At 46.3% G+C, this 20,509-nt stretch overlaps 1 protein-coding gene across 2 annotated transcripts in view; it reads right to left on the reverse strand.

Moving 5' to 3' along the window:
- Positions 1 to 4,014: 4,014 nt before the first annotated feature.
- The window catches only part of TNS4 (tensin 4), a 53,283-nt gene continuing 36,788 nt past the window's right edge, over positions 4,015 to 20,509 (reverse strand). For both annotated transcript variants that reach the window (XM_015422584.1, XM_015422583.1), the window contains exons 8-13: positions 18,760 to 18,837; positions 14,593 to 14,664; positions 11,540 to 11,708; positions 8,600 to 8,668; positions 6,506 to 6,532; positions 4,015 to 4,672 (exon numbers count right to left, since the gene is read on the reverse strand). In XM_015422584.1, coding sequence (XP_015278070.1) covers positions 4,543 to 4,672; positions 6,506 to 6,532; positions 8,600 to 8,668; positions 11,540 to 11,708; positions 14,593 to 14,664; positions 18,760 to 18,837 — 545 coding nt within the window. In that variant the 3' untranslated portion in view covers positions 4,015 to 4,542. The remainder of the gene's footprint in view (positions 4,673 to 6,505; positions 6,533 to 8,599; positions 8,669 to 11,539; positions 11,709 to 14,592; positions 14,665 to 18,759; positions 18,838 to 20,509) is intronic.

The raw sequence follows: 20,509 nt of genomic DNA on the forward strand, positions 1-20,509 counted from the left end.
ATAATAATAATAATAATAATAATAATAATAATAATAATAATAATAGCATGCCAGTGCAAAGGTTTCCAAGAAATGGTCACGGAAGGCCTGGAAAAATATCAGTCTGCCCTAAAAAAAACTAGAACCCCCTTCCAAGTTTCTGCCCCCTTCTGCAGCATAGCATCACTAAAAATTCTGATTGCTTCATGCCTTTTCACTTGCCAAATGTAGCCTGCTTTCTTTGTTCTGTAGTAGGAGCCATTGTAAGCCAACACTACTCTGGTCTCTTGTGCCCTGACTAAGGGGAGACATGATGGAGGTTTACAAAATTATGCACGGGGTAGAGAGAGTAGACAGAGAGACCTTTTTCTCCATCTCCTGAAATGCTGGAACGAATGGGCAGTAGATTCCGGACAAAGGAAAGGAAATAACTTCCTTACACATTGAGTGATTAAAATATGGAATTCACTGCCAGAGGATGTCGTGATGGCCACAAGCATAGACAGTTTTAAAAGGGGGTTAGACAGATTCGTGGAGGAGAGATCCAGCAATGGCTACTAGCCATGGTGAGTAAAGGGAACCTCCAAATTCAGAGGAAGCGAACCTCTGAATCCCACAGTCAGAAGGCAACATCAGGGGGAGGCCTTGGCCTCTGTGGCCTGTTGGCCCTTCAGAGTAACTGGTTAGCCCCTAAGTGCAATAGGATGATGGACTATATTGCCATTAGTCTGATCCAGCAGGGCTCTTCTTACGTTCTTATTTCCTGGTCATGCTAGTGTGTGACAAAGAGACAGACTGGAGACTGGCTTTTGTATAACTAACAGAAGGACAATCAGTGGGCAGGAGATGTACGGATGAAAGCCAATGCTCCCTCTAAGCTGTGGAGTCTTGTGAGCAAAAATTCTACTTCGTGAGCTACTGGCTTCAAAGTTGTGTGAGCCAGCGATTTGGCTGCTGCATAAGTTAGTTTGCTCTGGAGCCATCCTTCCTGAGTGAAGGCAAAAATGTGTAAGCCAGAGGCTAAAAAATTGTGAGTTAGCTCACACTAACTCAGCTTAGAGGGAAAATTGATGAAAGCCCTAAGGTCTGCCAGCAAACAGCCCCTGGGAAGACTGTAACCATTGCTGTCATATATCATCAGCATCATGGGCCAGTAAGCCAGTTTGGTGTAGTGGTTAGGAGCGCAGACTCTAATCTGGGAGAACTGGGTTTGATTCCCCACTCCTCCACATGCAGCTGCTGGCGTGACCTTGGGCAAGCCGTAGTTCTGATAACAGCTGTTCTTGAAAAAGACAGTTGAAAAAGACAGTTTCTGTCAGAGCTCTCTCAGCCCCACCTTCCTCACAGGGTGTCTGCTTTGGGGAAAGGAAAGGAGTTTGTAAGCCGCTCTGAGACTCCTTTGGGTATTGAAGGGCGGGGTATAAGTCCAATCACTTCTTCTTCATCATCACGATTGTTAATAGCCCTGGAAGAATGTGTGTGTGTTTGGGGGGGGGGAGAGAAAGGGCTTTCCTGCATTTTCATTTGCCTCACTTCTGTGTTCCAGTTTCTTTGTTTTCTTTCTTCTTTTTTGTTCTGCATGTGTTTGCACTCCCTCTAGTGGTTGATTCGATATTACATTGCTTTGTGTCTGGCATATCTCCCTACAGATTTAAACTATAGGTTTTTATGCTGGACATAAAGCAATGTCATAACAAATCGACCAGTAGAGGGACCAAAAGGCATGTGGAACAGAACCCCTTCCCCCCCAAGTGACGAAAATGAGAATGCAGAAAGGCCCAAAGTCAGGGTGCTCCTCTCCCCCCCCCATCGCACCAGAGCAGTGTTTTTGATCACTAACCTATGTGGGGGGGAGGGTAAGGGTCGGTCCCCCTCTTGCCCTCCTCATCAGGGTTACAATTCGAATTGCAATCTAAATGTAATTGCTGGTAGGATCCAACCAGCCTGTTGTAGCATCTGGTTTGCTTCCCTAGCTCTGAGCTTGCAGGGTGGCCTTAAGCAAACCGTTCTCTCTGCTATCCTGCAGCAACACATAAAACACAAACACCCTTGCAACTAATCTGCAATCAGGAGATGGTAATCTTGGCATACATAGATGGCTTCTTCTTTTTTTTTTTGCAAAGATGGCTGAGATTACGTACATGAAATGCTTGGAAGAGAGAAAGCCTATCTATAAATGCTACTATTAAAATCTGGGCCACGGTTGAAGGGAGCGATGCTTCGTTTCAAGTCCTTATGTTGTGTTTTACAGTTCTGATTTTATGAGCAAAATGTTGCTCAACACAACGAAGAGCAGCTCATGCCTCCATCGTCACCCCTCCTCTGCAGCTGAAAATAAATGCCAAATTCCCCTCCCCTGCAACTCTGGGATAGCGCCGCAGAGTCCGACAAAGGGAAAAGAAACCCAAATTCAAGTCATTAAAAAAAGGAGACCAAAACGAGATGGGAAAACATCCAATCTAGAAAGTGGTTGATTCCTTTGTCGGTGGGAGAGCCAAATTGCTTGCACCTTTGTGATTATAAATTTGTTTTCACGGGATGCAATTGTCATAAACATGCGCAAATGAAAAAGCAGAACTTGTTCGCAGATTGCATAAGAAGCTTTCCAGAGCCCTCAGAGACTCAGCCAGCAATGTGCCAGGAAAAAAAATTACGGAAAAATAAAAAGCAAATAGAACATTAACAAGCGCAGTTACGTTTTTGGGGTTTTTTGCTTTAGTCAAAACAGGACTGTGTTAATCTGCCCGATAGGCCTTCCTAAACTTCAGACTGGTGGTGTGCAGAAGCGAAATGCATCTGAAAGTTAACTCACTGGCACCCCCTGTGGCTCAGGATTAGTCATTACAGACTCAATGGTCAAGTTTTTTTATCATCTGAAAACAGAAAAGGAGGAAGAGCTACAGCATAATTTCGCTAGCTGCCTGCCCCATAAACATCTCCGGCGGAGAGGGCAAGTGCACAAGACCAACCTTTTCTCTTTCAATATACATAAATTGTTAACCCTTAATACTGAAAAATCAAGTTTAGAGTCCAGTGGCACCTTTAAGACCAACAAAGGTTTATTCAAAGTATGAGCTTTCGTGTGCAAGGCACACTTTGTCAAATATATTGGAAAGGAAGCTGGATTTCAAACTTATAGACAGGGCCGTAGCCAGGTTTTTGTAATACAGGGGGCCTTTAAATATGTCGGCGGGCACTGACGTCACAAAATAAAAAATAAAATAAAATAAAAATAAAATTTTAAAACCTCTTTTGCAGTGTTTGAAGTCTGCTTGCCTACGTGGGGAAGCAAGCTGCACTTGGGGAAGGGGCGGCAGTGGGGAGTCCTCCAAGTGGCCCAGAGAGTTGAGGGCCCTGGGGGCTGTATGGAAGTCAGGGGGTCTTGGCAGGAAGTCAGGGGGCCAGGCCCCGAAATGCCCCACTGTTGCTACGGACCTGCTTATAGATACAGGCTGAAGTTTGAAATCTAGCTTCCTTTCCGATGTATTTGACAAAGTGTGCCTGCACACAAAAGCTCATACCTTGACTAAACCTTTGTTGGTCTTAAAGGTGCCCCCCCCCCCACTGGACTCTGAATTTGTTCTGCTGCTTCAGACCAACACGGCTGCCCCCACCTGGAACTGAAAAACCAAGTTAATTCATGCCACAGTATTCCCCATTGCTCTGTATGGGTGTGAAAGTTGGACCATGAAGAAAGCACCTTTAAGATCAACAAAGTTTTATTCTGGGCGTAAGCTTTCATGTACGCGCACAGTTCTTCAGGTACACTGAAACAGAGTCACCAGCCATCACATATACGTAGCGAGTGAGGGGGGGGTGTTGCCAGGAAGGGCCCATTAGAACTAAGACTGGATTAAGGCAATTGGTAACTGTGAATAGCAGCAAATATAGCTAAGATTGGGTCCAAATATCTAAAATAAATAAATATCCAATAAGTATATGAAATATCCAGTAAGTACATGGTACACTAACGTGGCTGCGTTTGATTTGTTAGTGGGGAGAAGAACTGCATTTCTGTTACAAATAAAACAAAACTTGCAAAGTCAGAGTTTATTGTGCTGCCCTTTCCCAAACAATGAAGGAGAGAAATAGATAACATACATCAAAAGGCCTCAGTTACAGACAATATTTCAACAGTTCAGGCCTAACAGTCTAGGCAACGTTATTGTTGGCAAGCCCATTCGGTGCCCGTGCTCCTGTCTTTGCAAACCGTGCAGTTTTGCCTGTGATGGGACAGTCGTTTCCATGAGCAGAGTCCTTACATTTAAATAGTCCAAAGAAAGCATAGACACACACAAAAAAATGGAAAGACAGGAAATTACAACTTGGCCCCTTCTGCACACAACACAGTCAGCGTGCACCAGATCTTCCCGCAAACCACCCCCCCTTCCCCACGATCACATTTCTGTACCAGCCCCCTTGCAGGGCAGTTTACTCTCGTCTCCGTAGCCTCAAAATGCAACCCCCGGGAAAGCTTCAGAAGTTAAGGGGAGTCGGTAACTTGGGGGTCTGCACGGGGGGGGGGGACAGCAGGGAAAGGAAGCACTCAGCGCTCAGGCAACCTCAAGCAGCAGGTAGGATTTTCTTCACAAAGTCAACAATGTGAGAAGCCGGATGCACGGGGTCATACTCTGCAAAGATGTGGCAAATGTTTTCGGAGTCGGCTGGGCTCTTGGCAACGACACCAAAGATCCTGTGGTGAGAAATGGGAGAGGAACACACATCCTGAAGGGATACGCTTACATCCACGAGCGATAAAGAGCCGGCTTCGGGAAAGGGGCAGACAGGGCAGGGCGGCACTCTGTGGTTTAATTAAGCCATTTCCCAAAGGCTTATTTGGTGTAATTTAATCTGTTTCTGGTAGGCATGGGAGATAGGGAAGACCCGCTTGCTTTGTCTTTTATTCTCTCCCCTCTCAGTGCCTTTTATTCTTGTTTCCCCCAATGCATTTTATTCTTACGCCTCCCTCACCCACCCAGTGCCATCTAATTTGAAATTGTAATCTCCAAAGGATGGGAAAAAGAAATGCTCAGGTCGATGTGCCTAGATGATGCGCAGAGAAGTACAAAGGTACCGGAGATATAATGAAAAAAAACCCAACAAAAAAGGGTGTAAAAAGATTCAGTATAAAGCTCAACGATTCTTGAATGTCAGTGCTCACATAACTACAAAATGGATAAGAATAATGAATACAAACAGGAGACCATCCGCTCTCCCCGTTCGGCCCACTAGGGGAGCCACCTCCAAGCTGGGAAATATCTGGAGATTTTGGAGGTGGAGCCTGAGGAAGGCGGGGTTTGGGGAGGGGAGGGACTTCAGTGGGGCATAATGCCATAGAGTCCCCCTTCCAAAGTGGCCATTTTCCTCCAGGTGAACTGATCTCTGTTGCCTGGAGAGAGGGGTGCCATTCCCCAGGTGGGGGAGGGGGATCACCTGCTTTCGCGGGTTCCTGCCCACTGCCAGCTAGTTGGCCAGCAGGAGGAAATTCTCCCTACCTCAATGCCATGCCCGACACGCTGATGTCACCTCATCAGTGCGTTGCGTTGTGGGGGCATTACACTCTGCTTTTTGGGCACAACTCTATGGTTGGAGGCTATTTTTACCATAGAGTTTTGCCCAAAAAGCAGAGCGTCACCCCCCAATGTCACCAACACACTGATGTAATTTCCATTGACATCAGCGCATCACACAATGTCGCTGCCCACCCCCAGAACGCTCCCAAAACCCCCTACTGGTGCAATGAAGGGACTTGGAACCCTACCTGGAGAGCAGCTGCAATCCCAGGAGGTCTCCGGCCATCACCTGGAGGCTGAACTTTGCAAGGAAAAACAAATGTGATGTGATAATGAAACCTTGTTAGAGAAAAACACATCTTCTTGAATTATCCAGTGAATAACAAATCATTAAAAGTTTCTTCTTTGAAGTAAATTGGTCTCAAGTTTTTCTTTCTGATGGTACAGTGCTCAATGGATTGTTTCACTCAAGGTTTCATCAGATGAGACCTGACACCTTTTGTGTTTTTTCTACTACCTCTTCCTTTCTAACTTACATCATTTGATAGTTAGCGAAACTGGATAATTAAAGAAGATGTATTTTTCTCTAACAAGGTTTTGTTATCATATCACGGCTGTTTTTCCTTACAAAGTTCAGTCTGTCCCGTGATCTCTCGTCCTTGACTTTAATCACCTGTAGGCAGGGCTATTTTTGTAGCAGGAACTCCTTTGCATATTAGCTGACACACCCCTAATGTAGCCAATCCTCCAAGAGCTTACAGAGCTCTTCTTACAGGGGCTACTGTAAGCTCTTGGAGGATTGGCTACATTAGGGGTGTGTGCAAAGGAGTTCCTGCTACAAAAAGAGCGGCATGGGTGCTTCCGGTGAATATCCTGGAGTGATGTCCTGTTGCTGGCGTGACTGTGATGGTATGGTCAAGAACCGAACCACTTTCCCCTGCCCCCATGCAGCTCCCTGTAAAGCTTTTTGCAGCCCAGTCTTGATCAATCACCCCCCCCCCCATCTTGCTTACCTTGAAGTCCTGGAAAATTTTTGCCACCTTTTTGGGGAAGAAAGAAAGAGGGGGAAGTTAAGACTTCACATACATCCTAGCACACTTTCTTTATATATCACTAAAAAAGGACAAAAAGGATCCCTCAGCCCAGGCAAAATAGCTAGAAGCTTTGAAGAAGGCCCTTCTAGTAAACCTTGTGTTCTTAACGTTCCTTTATGAAATGCAGTTTTGCGGGAAGGTAAATCTTCACAGCTGTACTCAGAGGTACCTAACCGTAGTCCAGTTAAGGTTCTGTCCTCGTCTCTGATTTTCGATCCTGGCACATTCTGAAACTTTCCCCACAAGTTTTAGTTATAAAAACGTGCGTTACAAACATGTGCATTTATGTGCCAGCTTGCCTTTCCTCTCATTGAGCCCACCAGTCAAGATGCCCAGGTGGCATTCCAAATGCTGCATCCCTAGCATGTTGCCCAGAAGCATAGTAGAATCTTCACTGGAAATCTGCAGCATAATATGTAAAAACGGGCTGAGTATTGTGACTGGAGATGAACAGTCCAACTTTTGAAATAGCTCACAGTTTTTTAGCCTCCGGCTCACCCATTTTTGTCTTAGCTCGGGAAGTATGGCTCCAGAGCAAACTGATTTATGCAGTAGACAAATCATTCTCAGATTTGGTGCTGAATGTCTTCTCTGGGTGCGCGAGCTTTTGGCTGAGGACAGCGGTGGTCACCATCTTGGCTGGCACCCTCTTGGGCTCCCTGTACTTGCCCTGCCCCTCTTCCCCCCTACCCGCAAAGTGGTTGGCGGTCTGTAATCGGAAACGATTGGAACTCGCCATCTGAGTCTTTTAGATCTGTGGCATTAATGTTATTCAGCTGTTTTATTCTACGTTTGATGTTTTCATCATCACTGTATATCGCCCAGAGCCCTGCAGTAGCAGGGATTGGGTGATCCGTAAGTCCAATTAATGATGATGATGATGATGATATATGATAGCAATGGTTACAGTCTTCCCAGGGGCTCTTTGCTGGCAGACCTTAGGGCTTTCATCAATGTTCCCTCTAAGCTGAGTTAGTGTGAGCTAGCTCACAGTTTTTTAGCCTCCAGCTCACACATTTTTGTCTTAGCTCAGGAAGGATGGCTCCAGAGCAAACTAGTTTATACAGCAGCCAACTCGCTTGCTCACACAACTTAAAAGCCAGTAGCTCACAAAGTAGAATTTTTTGCACACAAGACTCCATGGCTTAGAAGGAGCATTGATCTCCATTGACTGGCAATGGCAACCATAAAGAATCAGATCTTGTATCTGTCTCATCTCTAGGACATTTGTATCCCACATTTTCTTGAAGGAGCTCAGGGCCAGTGAACATAATTCCTTCCTCCCCTGTTTTATTCTTACAATAACCCTGTGAGGTTATCTAGGCAAAGTACAGTGAATGACCCAGGGTCTCCTAGGGAAATTCATGAGGGTGGGGATTTGAATCCAAGTCTCATTTAACTACTGCAGCTGCACAGAGGGTCGTTAACTTCCAGGAGCAGGCTAGAGTTCCCCTTGCCAAGATCCAAGGGCAGTTGCTTTGCTTCTAGCTTGGATTTAAGAGGAGAAAGCAGCCAGAAAACCAAACAAAATGCTCACAGAAGGCAGGAGAAGAGCTCATGGAGCTGTAGCTAGGCAACGGACTAGTGCTTCCTCATTTGGAAAGCATAGTTAGTAGCAGCCCTAACCTGAATAGCTCAGGCTAGTCCAATCTCGCCAGATCTCAGAAGCTACGCAGGGTCAGCCCTGGCTGGTATTTGGGTGGGAGACCGCCAAGGAAGTCAAGAGTCGCAACTCAGAGCCATGCAATGGCAAACCACCTCTGAATGTCTCTTGTCTTGAAAACCCTATGGGTCGCCATAGGTCGGCTGTGACTTGATGGTGCTTCCCACCACGACATCCAGCAACCATGTTCTGTTCTAGATGGCCATGGACACAGAGATATTTGGAGGAGGGGACACTAAAACAAAGAGCGACTGGGGGAAATCAAGGGAGGAAATGAAACACTTGGAATCTTTGGATTTGGCCTATTAAATGTTATTCCATGGGCCTGTTGCATGTGTCTTGACACTTACTTCCGGTTTTCTGGATCCAGGTCACAAAAGCTGATGGTGGCCAATGGGTAGTGACGTCTGAAAAAAACCCTGCAGAGGACGGAGGGAAACCAGGCAATGAGATTTTTCTAGTAGTAAGATTTGTTACTAAGAACCATGTTGACCTAGTGTTAAGAATTACAGCCAGCATTTTTCTGTCTGTCTAGTCCATTTTATCCTACTCTTTCACCAGGGAGCCCAGGGCAGCATACAAAGTTCTACCTAAACCATTTCATCCACAAAACAGCCCTGTAAGGTAGGTGAGGCTGAAACAAAGTAACTGGCCCAAAGTCTTCCAGTGATTTGGTTTGATTTACTTCATTTATAAGGAGCTGCGGTAGCTCAACTGGTTAAGACGCTGAACTGCAAGCTGGAAGGTCGGTAGTTCAGCAGTTTGAGACCCGAGTGCCGCGTGACGGAGTGAGCTTCCGTCTCTAGTTCCAGCTCCTGCCAACCTAGCAGATCGAAAGCAAGAAATTGCAAGTAGATAAATAGGTACCACTTCGGGGGGAAGGGAACAGCGTTCCGTGCACCTTGGTGTTTGGTCATGCCGGCCACATGACCACGGAAATGTCTTCGGACAGTGCTGGCTCTTCGGCTTGGAAATAGAGATGAGCACCGCAACCCTAGAGTCGGACTCAACTGGCTTTCGAGCAAGGGAAACCTTTACCTTTACTTCATTTATACCATCTTTGCTTTAGCAACTCAGACAACCCAATCCTGTGCATGTAAACACTCAGAAGTAAATCCTACTGAACGCAAGGGTCCATAGGACTGCAGCCTTATTTCATCTCTGATACTATCTCATGTATTCTAACTGTCCCTATTTACCAGTACCCTGGTTCTTGTCCCTGATTTTATTTATTTATTTGATTTATATACCATCCTCCCCATAACGGGCTCAGGGCACTGTACATCAATTTATATAATACAATTAAAGCAACGTTAAAATGACAGATTGCACAGAAGAATATCATAAAATACCATGTAAAAACGGAGATATCAGTTGTCAATCAAATCCAGGTGCCTAATCAGATGTCTAATCAGATCCAGGCCACTGATGGGTGATTGGCCAGAAGCTGGGGGGGAGGGGCGTCTGCTGCCTCAACCAAATGCCTGGTGGAAGAGCTCTGTCTTGCAGGCCCTGCGGAACTGCAATTAGTCTCGCAGGGCCCTGATCTCATAAAAAGAAATTGGATTTATACTCCGCCCTTCACTCTGAGTCTCAGAGCGGCTTACAAACTCCTTTCCCTTCCCCTCCCCACAACAGACGCCCTGTGAGGTGGGTGGGACTGAGAGAACTCTGACACAAACTGCTCTTTCAGGAACAGCTGTGCCAGAGCTTGTGACTGACCCAAGGTCACATCAGCAGGTGCAAGTGGAAGACTTAACCGCTACACCAAACTGGCTCTCCTACACCAAACTGGTGAGGGCCAGGCTAATCGGACTCATTCCACCAGGTGGGGGCCAGGCTAATCGGACCTCCCTGGGGCCGGAGACCACCAAAAGATTTTGATTTGTGGACCTCCGGGGCTCATCCAGGGAGAGACAGTCTTGAGGGTATGCTGGCTCCGTATCAGTGACAGTGATAAGTCTCTGATTCTGTTTTCTCCTTTGGACAGAATTGTTAATGTGAGCACATGTTGCAGTTTTCGTAACATAACTTCCTATAGTCAGTTGCTAGTCCAGATACATTCCAGAGGGGTAGGCATGTCTGTCTGCTACAAACACAATGGTGAGTCTTGTGGCATCTTAAAAACTGACAGATTTACTGCAACACAAGCATTTGTTATTTTGTCCAGGTACCGGAAAATAAGTACAGCCAGATCCAGTGTGAGACTAAACATTCTATTAAACTTTCTTAAGTTAATTGCCAAACTGAAACCCCGTTACGGTCACTTTATGGGTTGGATCCAAGCACCTTTTTGGCTCAGCCTTGCCTGTTTCCTCAACTCTCTGCAACCCCTGTCCCATGTTAGTTCCTCAGACCTTTATATAGCCATTTGGATGGTCGAAAGGGGCCAATCTTCCCTTGCCCACCACTAGAAAAACCGGTGGGAATCACAAATCAATGTGTTCCTCCACATTCTCATTTTTGTTGCTTTTGTGTCCCTATTACTTCTTTTTCCCTTTTCCACACATGTTTTGCTGCCTTTAGTGGTTGATTCAATATTACATCGCTTTACGTCTGGCATAAAAACCAGCACTTTAAATCTGCAGGGATATATGCTGAACATACAGCGATGTAATATCAAATCGACCACTAGTGGGAGCAAAAGGTAAAAAGGGGTAAAGGTTCCCTTGCTGGAAAGCCAGTCGAATCCGACTCTAGGGTTGCGGTGCTCATCTCCATTTCAAAGCCGAAGAGCCAGCGCTGTCCGAAGACATTTCCGTGGTCATGTGGCCGGCATGACTAAACACCAAGGCTGTTACTTTCCCACTGAAGTGGTACCTATTTATCTACTTGCAATTTCTTGCTTTCGAACTGCTAGGTTGGCAGGAGCTGGAACTAGAGACGGAAGCTCACTCCGTTATGCGGCACACTCGGGACTTGAACTGCTGAACTACCAACCTTCCACAGCCTGCAGTTCAGCGTCTTAACCAGTTGAGCCACCCCCGGAAGCAATAGGGACACACAAGCAATCAACATGAGAATGTCGAACAGCCCAATGCTGGGGAGGCTATTTTAGAATAAAAGGACACAGCCAGCAAAAAAAGGCCCTCTATTACGCACAGCTGTGTGCATAGACCCTCAGGCAATGATGCAAAAATAGGGGTGTTGCAAGTACGTAGGACAGTCTCTGTTTTCATTTAAGAAACATTTCCCATCCCAGACTTTCCCGTCCCAAACATTTCCATCTTTTTCATCCCAAACAGTTCACCTGAATAGAACAGCAACGTGCCCTAAATCAGTCTCCTTACTTTCTCTGGATGTCTGTCAAGGTAATTCCTTGCTCGGTGACTTTGAAATGGACAACGGTGGGTGTGGGCGGAGTCTCCAGTTCAAAAGTGGAAGACACAGCTTTCTGAACTGCTGCTTTGCCGGTGAGAGTCTCCATGGTCACAGAGCGCAGGTACAAGAGATTGCAAACTGCACACGAAGGAGACGGAGAAGAAAAAGAAGATAATTACTGACAAATTGTGGCTGCCGTTATCTACCACTGGCCTTTGGAAATGAAAACAGAAGTCAAGAAAAGGCACTCAAGATAGTCAAACACTGTGGCAGTGTGTGCCTGGGGGGGGGGGTCAGCCTTGATGGTATTTCCCACTTGCAAAGAAACATAGCTGGATATACATTTCTGCACTGAAGCTGTACACTATTTTCTTTTAAAAAATAGACTATTAAAGAATCAGGTATGCTGGTGGGGGGGGGGAATAAAGGAGAAGCAAGTTGACACATCTTTACTGTCTTGTCAAGATGGGGCCCAGTAACACTGCGGGTAAAGTCTCCTAGGAACAGCAAACACGGTTCGCCCCAAAATTCTTATACAGGTCAGGGTAGGGATGTACAATTTCCTTCCATGTTCATGTATTTCAAACATGTTGTTTGTTCATTTTTTTTGGTTATTTTTTAAAATAGATATGTTCATTGTCATTTGTCCACCGGATTCAGTAGGAAACACATTTCTGACTGTAACCTTATTGGTTGCCCATCCAATTGGGATCAAAAGACCAAAGGCTGTAGCCCTCCGGCAAAGGTTCTCCTCTGCCAAATATCAGAGGGATGGGAGAAAAGTGCTTAGTTTTATGGACAATTAAAATGAAGGTTCGTGAATCTTTTTTTTAAAATGTTAGCTGTCCTGGCTTCTAAAAAGCTGTTTACCCACTTCCATGAGATATGGGGAAGCATTTGCACCTCTGAAGGGATTGTGCTGGAGACAGAGCAGCTAAGGAAGGCATTTGGCCACTCTGCAAAGGCAAGCAGAAAACTGCAGTGGCTCCAAAGTGAGCATGAGGCACTGAAGGATGGGCAGAGGACCTTACCGGGGTAGCCCAGACAAACCCGATCTCATCAGATCTCGGAAGTGAAGCAGGGTTGACTCTGGCTAGTCTTGGATGGGAGACTTCCTTGGAATACCAAGTTGGAAGGACAAAGGCGGGCTTTATTCAGCCACCTCTCTGAATAGCCTCCAGGCCCCCAGTTGGGGGTCATTCACCAGAGGTCGCCATGACTTCCATGTGCAGACACACGCACACACACAAATACCCCCAAAAAAAGAATGGGCAGAGGAGGTGGTCGGCTGCCCTGTGAAAGCAGATGTTATGCTATAGGTTGAATCTGACAACCCCAGGAAGCCAGGCAGATTTATAGAGGCAGACTTGGGCTCACATCCCCAGGAAACAGACAACAGGGTGGAGAAGATGTGTGCATACTCCAACCACTATTATCTTATTTAATTCATTTATACCCCGCTTTTCTCCCCAGTGAGAACTCAAAGCGGCTTACATCATTCTCTTTGCCGCCATTTTATCCTCACAACAACCCTGTGAGGTAGGTTAGGCTGAGAGTGGGTGACCAGCCCAAGTTCACCCAGCGAGCTTCCATGGCATAAGTGAGGGTTTGAGCTTGGTTCTTCCAGATACTAGTTCGACACTTTTAACCACTTTACCAACTGGTAACTCTGACAGATGGAAACAGACAGACTTTACCTAACCACTCAGGGAAGGGGAATAATAAATAAATAATAAAGCACCAGAAATAACATGAAAATGCCCAATCTCAAACAAAACACCACTGCTTCAGGCAAAGAGGGAAACTGGGAGAAAGCCACCCACCCACCAATGCTTATATAGAATAAAAAAAGCCCTTGCCAAGTCACTGAGGTAGTAGTGAATGGTAGGAAAACTCTAGAAAGAAAGACCAATCCAACCCAATGCACAGCAGTGGCAAGACGTCTTACTTAGATGATAAGAAAGCTTCCATGGGCTTTTCTGCATTCTCATTTTCCTCGCTTGTGTGCCCCTATTGCTTCATGGTTTCCACCCCCTGTTCTGCATGTCTTTTTCTCCCTCTAGTGGCCAATTAGATATTACATCTCTGTATGTCCAACATAAAAACCTGCAGTTTAAATATGCAGGAAGATATGTCGGACATAAGACGATGTAATATTGAATCGACCACTAGAGAGAGCAAAACAATTGAGGAACACAAGACACCCCCCTGAAGCAATAGGGACACGCAAGTGAGGAAAAATAGAATGTGGAAAGCCCCATATCAGTTCCTCCTGATCTTTCCTGATTTTCTTCCCACTTCCTCTAACCCCTAATTTCCTTGAACTCTCTAAAAAAGGCTGCCAAGAGCCAGGAAAGTGAATAAAATGTTTTAACAAAACATTCATTCCTTGACTGATAGCCCCATCCATTTTTGTTACTGGAAGGAGTGTTATACACTAGTTCTTTTCCCCTATTCATTTGGAGACAAACACACATCCCTAGTCTAGGGTATCACCTCACCCGGCCATGACTTATCATGGTAAGGAGATTTCCTGGGCTGGTCTTCCCATGGTGGAGCATAGGCTGAATCTCTGCCTGATGTCTTTCAGGTAATTCAGTGAGAGTTACACAACACACAAAACACTGTCCATCAGCTATCATAGGTGGTTATGGCTTTCAGATCAAGAATGACATCATAACCCTGAATTGGATAACCCAGGCAAGCCCGATTTCATTCGATCTTGGAAGCTAAGCAGGGTCGACTCTGGCAAGTATCTGGATGGGAGACTTCCTTGAAATACTAGAGGTGGTGACAGGCTTTATTCAGCCACCTCTCTGAATATCCTCCAAGTTCCCAGTAGGGGGCAGTCACCAGAGGTCACCATGACTTCCAGGAGCACACACACTCACATGCACAAACACACACAAACGTATGAAAAATACAAAAAAAAACATCATGAAACATCAAGCAACAAGAATGCAATCAAAACCATTATAAAATAGACAACTGAAATGAACAGGAACACTCCTGGGACACTCACCAGCTGCTTTCTTTGGAAGGGGAAGTGTGGCTTCTGTGCCCATGCCAAGATTTTCCTCTCCACCAACAAAATCTGAATCAGAGAGGGGGGGGGGGAATCATACTAGAAACTTACCTGACTGAAGACAACCATCCACCAGTTACAACCCACATTGCAAAAAGGAACTAAATTATGGTGGGGAATTTCTGGGAAAATAAAGTCCCCTGTAACTGGTCTTTTCCACATTCTCATTTTCCTTCCTTGTGTGTTCCTGTTGCTTCAGTGTTTCCTCCCCTGTTCTGCACATGTTTTGCTCCATCTAGTGGCCGATTTGATATTATATCATTCTATGTCTAGCATATTTCCCTGCAGATTTAAACGGCAGGTTTTTATGCCAGACATTAAGCACTGTAACATAGAATAGACCACTAGAGGGAGCAAAACACATGTGGAACAGAACTCCCTCCTCCTGAAGCAACAGGAACACACAAGCGAGGAAAACAAGAATGGGGAAAAGCCCACTGGGGGCCATGATAGACTAGATGCTGGGAGATCTCAAATAGGGTTGCCAGACCCCTGGTTGAGGTGGGCATTCCTCAAATTTCAGGGGCTCCAATACACCACTGGCCAGCTGGATGACGGGGAAGCCCCACCCCCCAAAAGCCCCTTCTTGCGTCGATGTCATCAGCACAATGACATCATGCGGAAGTGATGTCATCACACTGGGCACATTGCACAGCAATGCGCTAGCATTTTGGCCAAAACTCTATGATAACCATAGAGTTTTGACCAAAATGCTAGCGCATCGCCACACAACATACCTGGTTCTGTGTGACATCATCATGCCAACAACATTGCATGCAGCAACATCGCCCCACCCTCCCCACTCCTGGAAAGCTCCCTCCCACCCTCCGACAACCAGGTAAGTAGACCTGGCAACCCTAATCCAAAATCTTCCCACCATTCTGAAAATGGCTGTTGTGTGGAGCTCTCATTCAGACTGGAGCTGCAGTTCAGGGGAAAAAATGGCTTAGATTAGGGTTAACAGGCCAGAAGAAACCGTTCTGTCCTTTTAAACAGAGGCTTAATGTGTGAAAATGGGCAATTGACGCTTTTCATGGCAGGGACGTAAATAACACTTGCTAAATAAAATACCATTAAGCTGACCTGGATAGCCCAGGCTAGCCTGATCTCATCAGATCTTGGAAGTTAAGCAGAGTGGGCCCTGGCTAGTATTTGGACGGGAGACCTGAAAGGAATACCAGGGTTTTGACTCAGAGGCAGGCAAACCACATCTGAACGTCTCTTGCCTTGCCAACACTATCGGGTTGCCAATAAGTCTACTGTGACTTGATGAAGAAAAAAAGAAAGAAAGAAAGAAAGAAAGAAAGAAAGAAAGAAAGAAAGAAAGAAAGAAAGAAAGACTTTGATTAAACTCCATGTCATTGGCAACCCTGACTTGAATCTTCCCACTTCCAAGAGTCACTGGGAAAAACTATAATACTAGGAAAAGCTGAAGGCAGCAGGAAAAGAGGAAGGCCCAAACCATGTTGATGGATTGACTCAATCAAGGAAGCCACAAAGACCCTCCGTTTTTAAGACCTGAGCAAAGCTGTTAATGAGAGGACGTTGTGGAGGACATTCATTCATCCGGTTGCCATAAGTCAGAAGGGACCTGAAGGCTCCTAACATACCATGGCCCATTCTGCATCCAGCATTTGCTCCACATTTTCTCAGCACTCGACCTCGTTCCCCCTTGCCTTGGAATATCTGTTTTCATTCAATCTGGTATGCAGATTTTCCTGTTTCAGTACTTGTCTCAGTGGTCATTAACCACTTGAGCCAAGTAATGCATGGTGAGGTGATAAATATAGAGGGGGAAATAGGGGTGGGGGGGAACTGACAGAGATCAATGAAGCTGTGTCAAGTTGTCTGCTTGTTATTTCCTTTGAATTGGAAGTGGAGGAAGGAAAAGGTGCTACTCAAAACCACATTCAGACACCCCAGGGCAAAGTCACCCCTGAATGGCCATAAATCTATGTAGAAGGTACCATAAAACCTGATGAACAAAGAAAGTGGAAGTGGCATGCAGTGTAGAGGGAGATTAACCTCCTGACATGGCTGTGGAAAAAACTGCAAGGAAATAGACGGGTGCAGAATCAGCCAATGTACAGAAAACAGGAGCTGTTGTGTTTCTTCCCCCCTCCCAGGTGGGATCCCATCTCCCGACTACCTTTGCAATACAACTAACAGCTATACTGACCAGCTCTTTGAACCCTGATTCAGCCACCTGTCTTGCCTTGCCCCCTGCATGTTTTTCAGATCTTTAAAGTGTGTATGCTATAATTGTTTATTATTATTGCAAAGCTACACTCTGGGAAGGAAAATGTAGATGCATGACGTCACAGAAGATAACCAATCAGCACTGTGAACAGCTGTTTTCTGCCCAGCAAACTAAGGCAATTCCCCCCCCCCGAAGCTTAATAGGAAAAAAAAATATTGACTTTCATAAGCAGCAGTGAGCACACTTCCACAGATGTAACACCAATCACGTAATGTTTATGTGTGTGCAGCCTTAGTTTTGAGTTCTCTCATGTCTGAGAGGGCAACCACAGTGCCCTAATTCTCACGATTCTTTTCCAGGAAACCAAAATGAAAATTAGGTAAAGGTAAAGGTTCCCTTCCTCGAAAGCCAGTCGAATCTGACTCTAGGGTTGCGGGGCTCATCTCCGTTTCAAAGCCGAAGAGCCAGCGCTGTCCGAAGACGTTTCCGTGGTCATGTGGCCGGCATGACTAAACACCAAGGCGCACGGAACGCTTTTACCTTCCCACTGAAGTGGTACCTATTTATCTACTTGCAATTTCTTGCTTTCGAACTGCTAGGTTGGCAGGAGCTGGAACCAGAGATGGGAGCTCCCTCCGTCATGCGGCAACTCAGGTCTTGAACTGCTGAACTACCGACCTTCCACAGCCTGCAGTTCAGCATCTTAACCACTTGAGCCACTGCAGCGCCTTAAAATGAAAGTTACAGTGCTCTTTAAGAAAAATGATATACCAATCTGTATAAATGATTAATAAGGAAGGTATCAGAGCTATGAGCTTCTTTATCCAGTTCCCGGCCTGGATGAGACGCATTCCAGCTCAGTATGCCTGAAGGTAAAAGTATGAACTGGATCCGGAAGACCCATAAATATACCACCCTATTGACCAGTTTAAACAAAATACCAACTCCTTCCCATTCAATCTTGGTCGGAACAATGTGTTCATCATGCCTAACATCACATGCACTCACGGGTGGTCTTAGTGATTTTGAGGCTCTGGGCAAAAGTCCAGGATGGGCCCCTGGAATCATTGCCAACCCCAAACTGGGCCAAGCCAGAGGAGGTCCTTGCCCCGTCAGGTGGGTGTGAGCTGCCTCGGGCAGGTAGAGCCCAACTGCCCAAGCAGCAGAAGGCACAAATGGTGGCAGGAACCTGCTCTGCTGCCCCCTTGTTTGGTTGTGTTTCCCCACCCCCAGGCATGGGGCCCTTGTTGCTCATTGTCTATGACCGCCCCTTTGTGCACTTCAGTGCCTGAGCAGCCTGAATGCACACAATCCCAGGTAGCTGCCTATATTCAGTTCCAATGTCAGACCCTGATAGGGTTGCCATTCTCCCAATGGGGGTGGGGGTTTACCCACTTTCGGGGGGCCCAATCCGCCACCACCCAGCCGGCTGGCAGGAGAGTCCCTCCTCCAAAAAGCCCTGTCTGCACCAACATGCCCAGCACAATGACGTCGGTGACGTCATCACCCAGGATACATTGCAGGGGGACACTCTAGTGTTTGAGGAAAAAACTCTATGGTTACCATTGAGTTTTTTCCCTCGTAAATGGTAGAGTATCCTCCTGCTATGTGCTCTGTGCAATGATGTCACTTCTGGGTGACATCATCCTGCACATGCACTTTGTGTGCACACCAAAAAGTCCCGGGAACAGAGAGGGATCCCTCAGCTGGTAACCCTCAACCCTGATAATGGGTTTGTTCTCTGCAGTTGGCAACAATTTAGTTCCAGATCAATTCCTCAGCATGGAAATACGCTCGAACAAAGACATTCTGAAGCAGATCTCTCAAGGCCTTTCCTCCCCTCAGACCCAGGGGTTGAAGCCCGTATGTCAGATGTTGTTAGCTACTTTAGTTTACAAACGTACCTTGGCTGGGGATCACCAGTTTGCAGGGTAATGCTAGAGGCATGATGGTGTGTTGATAGACAAATGCTGAGAGACTTCCTGCAGTGAAGAGACAACATTTATTTACTCATTTCATTAGACTTCTACACCGTCCTCCCTGCAAGCAGGCTCAGGGCGGTGTACAACCAATTCATATAAATACATTTCAACGTTGAACGTTGAAATACGTTTCAACAGTCTAAAATATAATATCATAAAACCCAACATCATGTGGCACCGTAATACAATTTAGGCCCCCCCGTTTACTTCAGCAATGGGGGAGGGGGGAGGGGAGAGCAGTTAGTGAACCGGCTAGTTGTTAAGGCCACAATCCGTTTATGATTGTACTAGCACCTTATGATGTGTTTTATTTTATATGTTGAGGTTTTATTTAAATCTTGTGTTTTAACATAACCTGCTGTTTTAACATATGTTCTGTAAGCCGCCCTGAGCCTGCCTTGGTAGGGAGGGCGGGATACAAATAAATAAATAAATAAATAAATAAATAAATAAATCTGTTGAAAACTGTTAAAAACCATTACTGTCCTCAACCATATGCTTGGTGGAATATCTCTGCCTTGGAGGCCTTGTGGAATTGTAACAAGATTCCTGACAGGGCCCTGATGTTAATCTTCAGAGTTCCACCAAGTCGAAGCCAGGGCTGAGGAAGGGGGGGGGGGGTTTGGAAAAAAACATTTATAACCCTCTTGAGTCTTACTTCTCTGTTCAAACAAGGAATGGCTTTGAAAGAAAACAAGGGGGTTTTATGCCACCTCTCCAGAGGCCTGCTAAATATGGCTTACAATTAGAACCATTTATCAGTATAAAAAGAAACAAGACAAGCCTGTCTTTTTTTAAAAAAAGCCCAGAGACATAAGAACAGCATAAAACTATCAATAAAGCAGATCTCTGTCCAGAGTAGGGATGCCAGCCTCCAGGTTAGGGTTGCCAGAACGTCACAGGAAGTGTCGCACGACGATCTGGGCCATGCCCCCAACGTGAGCGACGTGGCTGCGTCACCTCTGGTGACGCAGCTTCGGGGGTAGAAGTTCCCCCTGGGGCCCGATTCCACCGCGGCGGAAATCGGGCCTCCAAAGCGGGGTTTTCCCCGCCCTCCGCCCCCACTTGGCAGCCCTACTCCAGGTGGGACCTGGGGATCCCCTGGAATTACAGCTCATCTCAAGACTACAGCGATCGGTTCCCCTGGAGAAAATGGCTGCTTTGGAGGGTGGGCTCTGTGGCACTGTACCCCACTGAGGGCCCTGTCCTCCCCAGGCTCCATCCCCAAATCTTGAGTTCCCCAACCTGGATATGACAACCCGAACCCCCATCCCCCGCTGGTGGCCCAGGGCACCTGGCAACCCTAGTCCAGAAGCTGGAATGATAAAACCCTTGGGTTGCCAGGCTCTGGGTGGGGCCTGGGGATCTCCCGCTTTTACAACTGATCTCCATCTGACAGAGATCAGCTCCCCTGGAGAACATGGCTGTTTCGAAGGGTGGACTCCAGGGCACTGTACCATGCTGAGGCCCCTCCCCTCCCCAAACCCCACCCTCTCCTGGCTCCACCCCCAAAGTCTCCAGGTATTTTCAAGCCCAGACCTGGCAACCCTATAAAACCCGTTAATTAAAACCCTGGGTACAAAGAAACGTTTTGGCCTAGCACCTGACAGACAGCATGCTGAGTGTCTGGTGGCAAGTCTCAAGTGGGAGGGCGCTCCAAAGGCCACCACAG

This window comes from Gekko japonicus, unplaced genomic scaffold, assembly GCF_001447785.1.
Source record: "Gekko japonicus isolate JY-2015 unplaced genomic scaffold, Gekko_japonicus_V1.1 scaffold1613, whole genome shotgun sequence".
NCBI lineage: Eukaryota > Metazoa > Chordata > Lepidosauria > Squamata > Gekkonidae > Gekko > Gekko japonicus.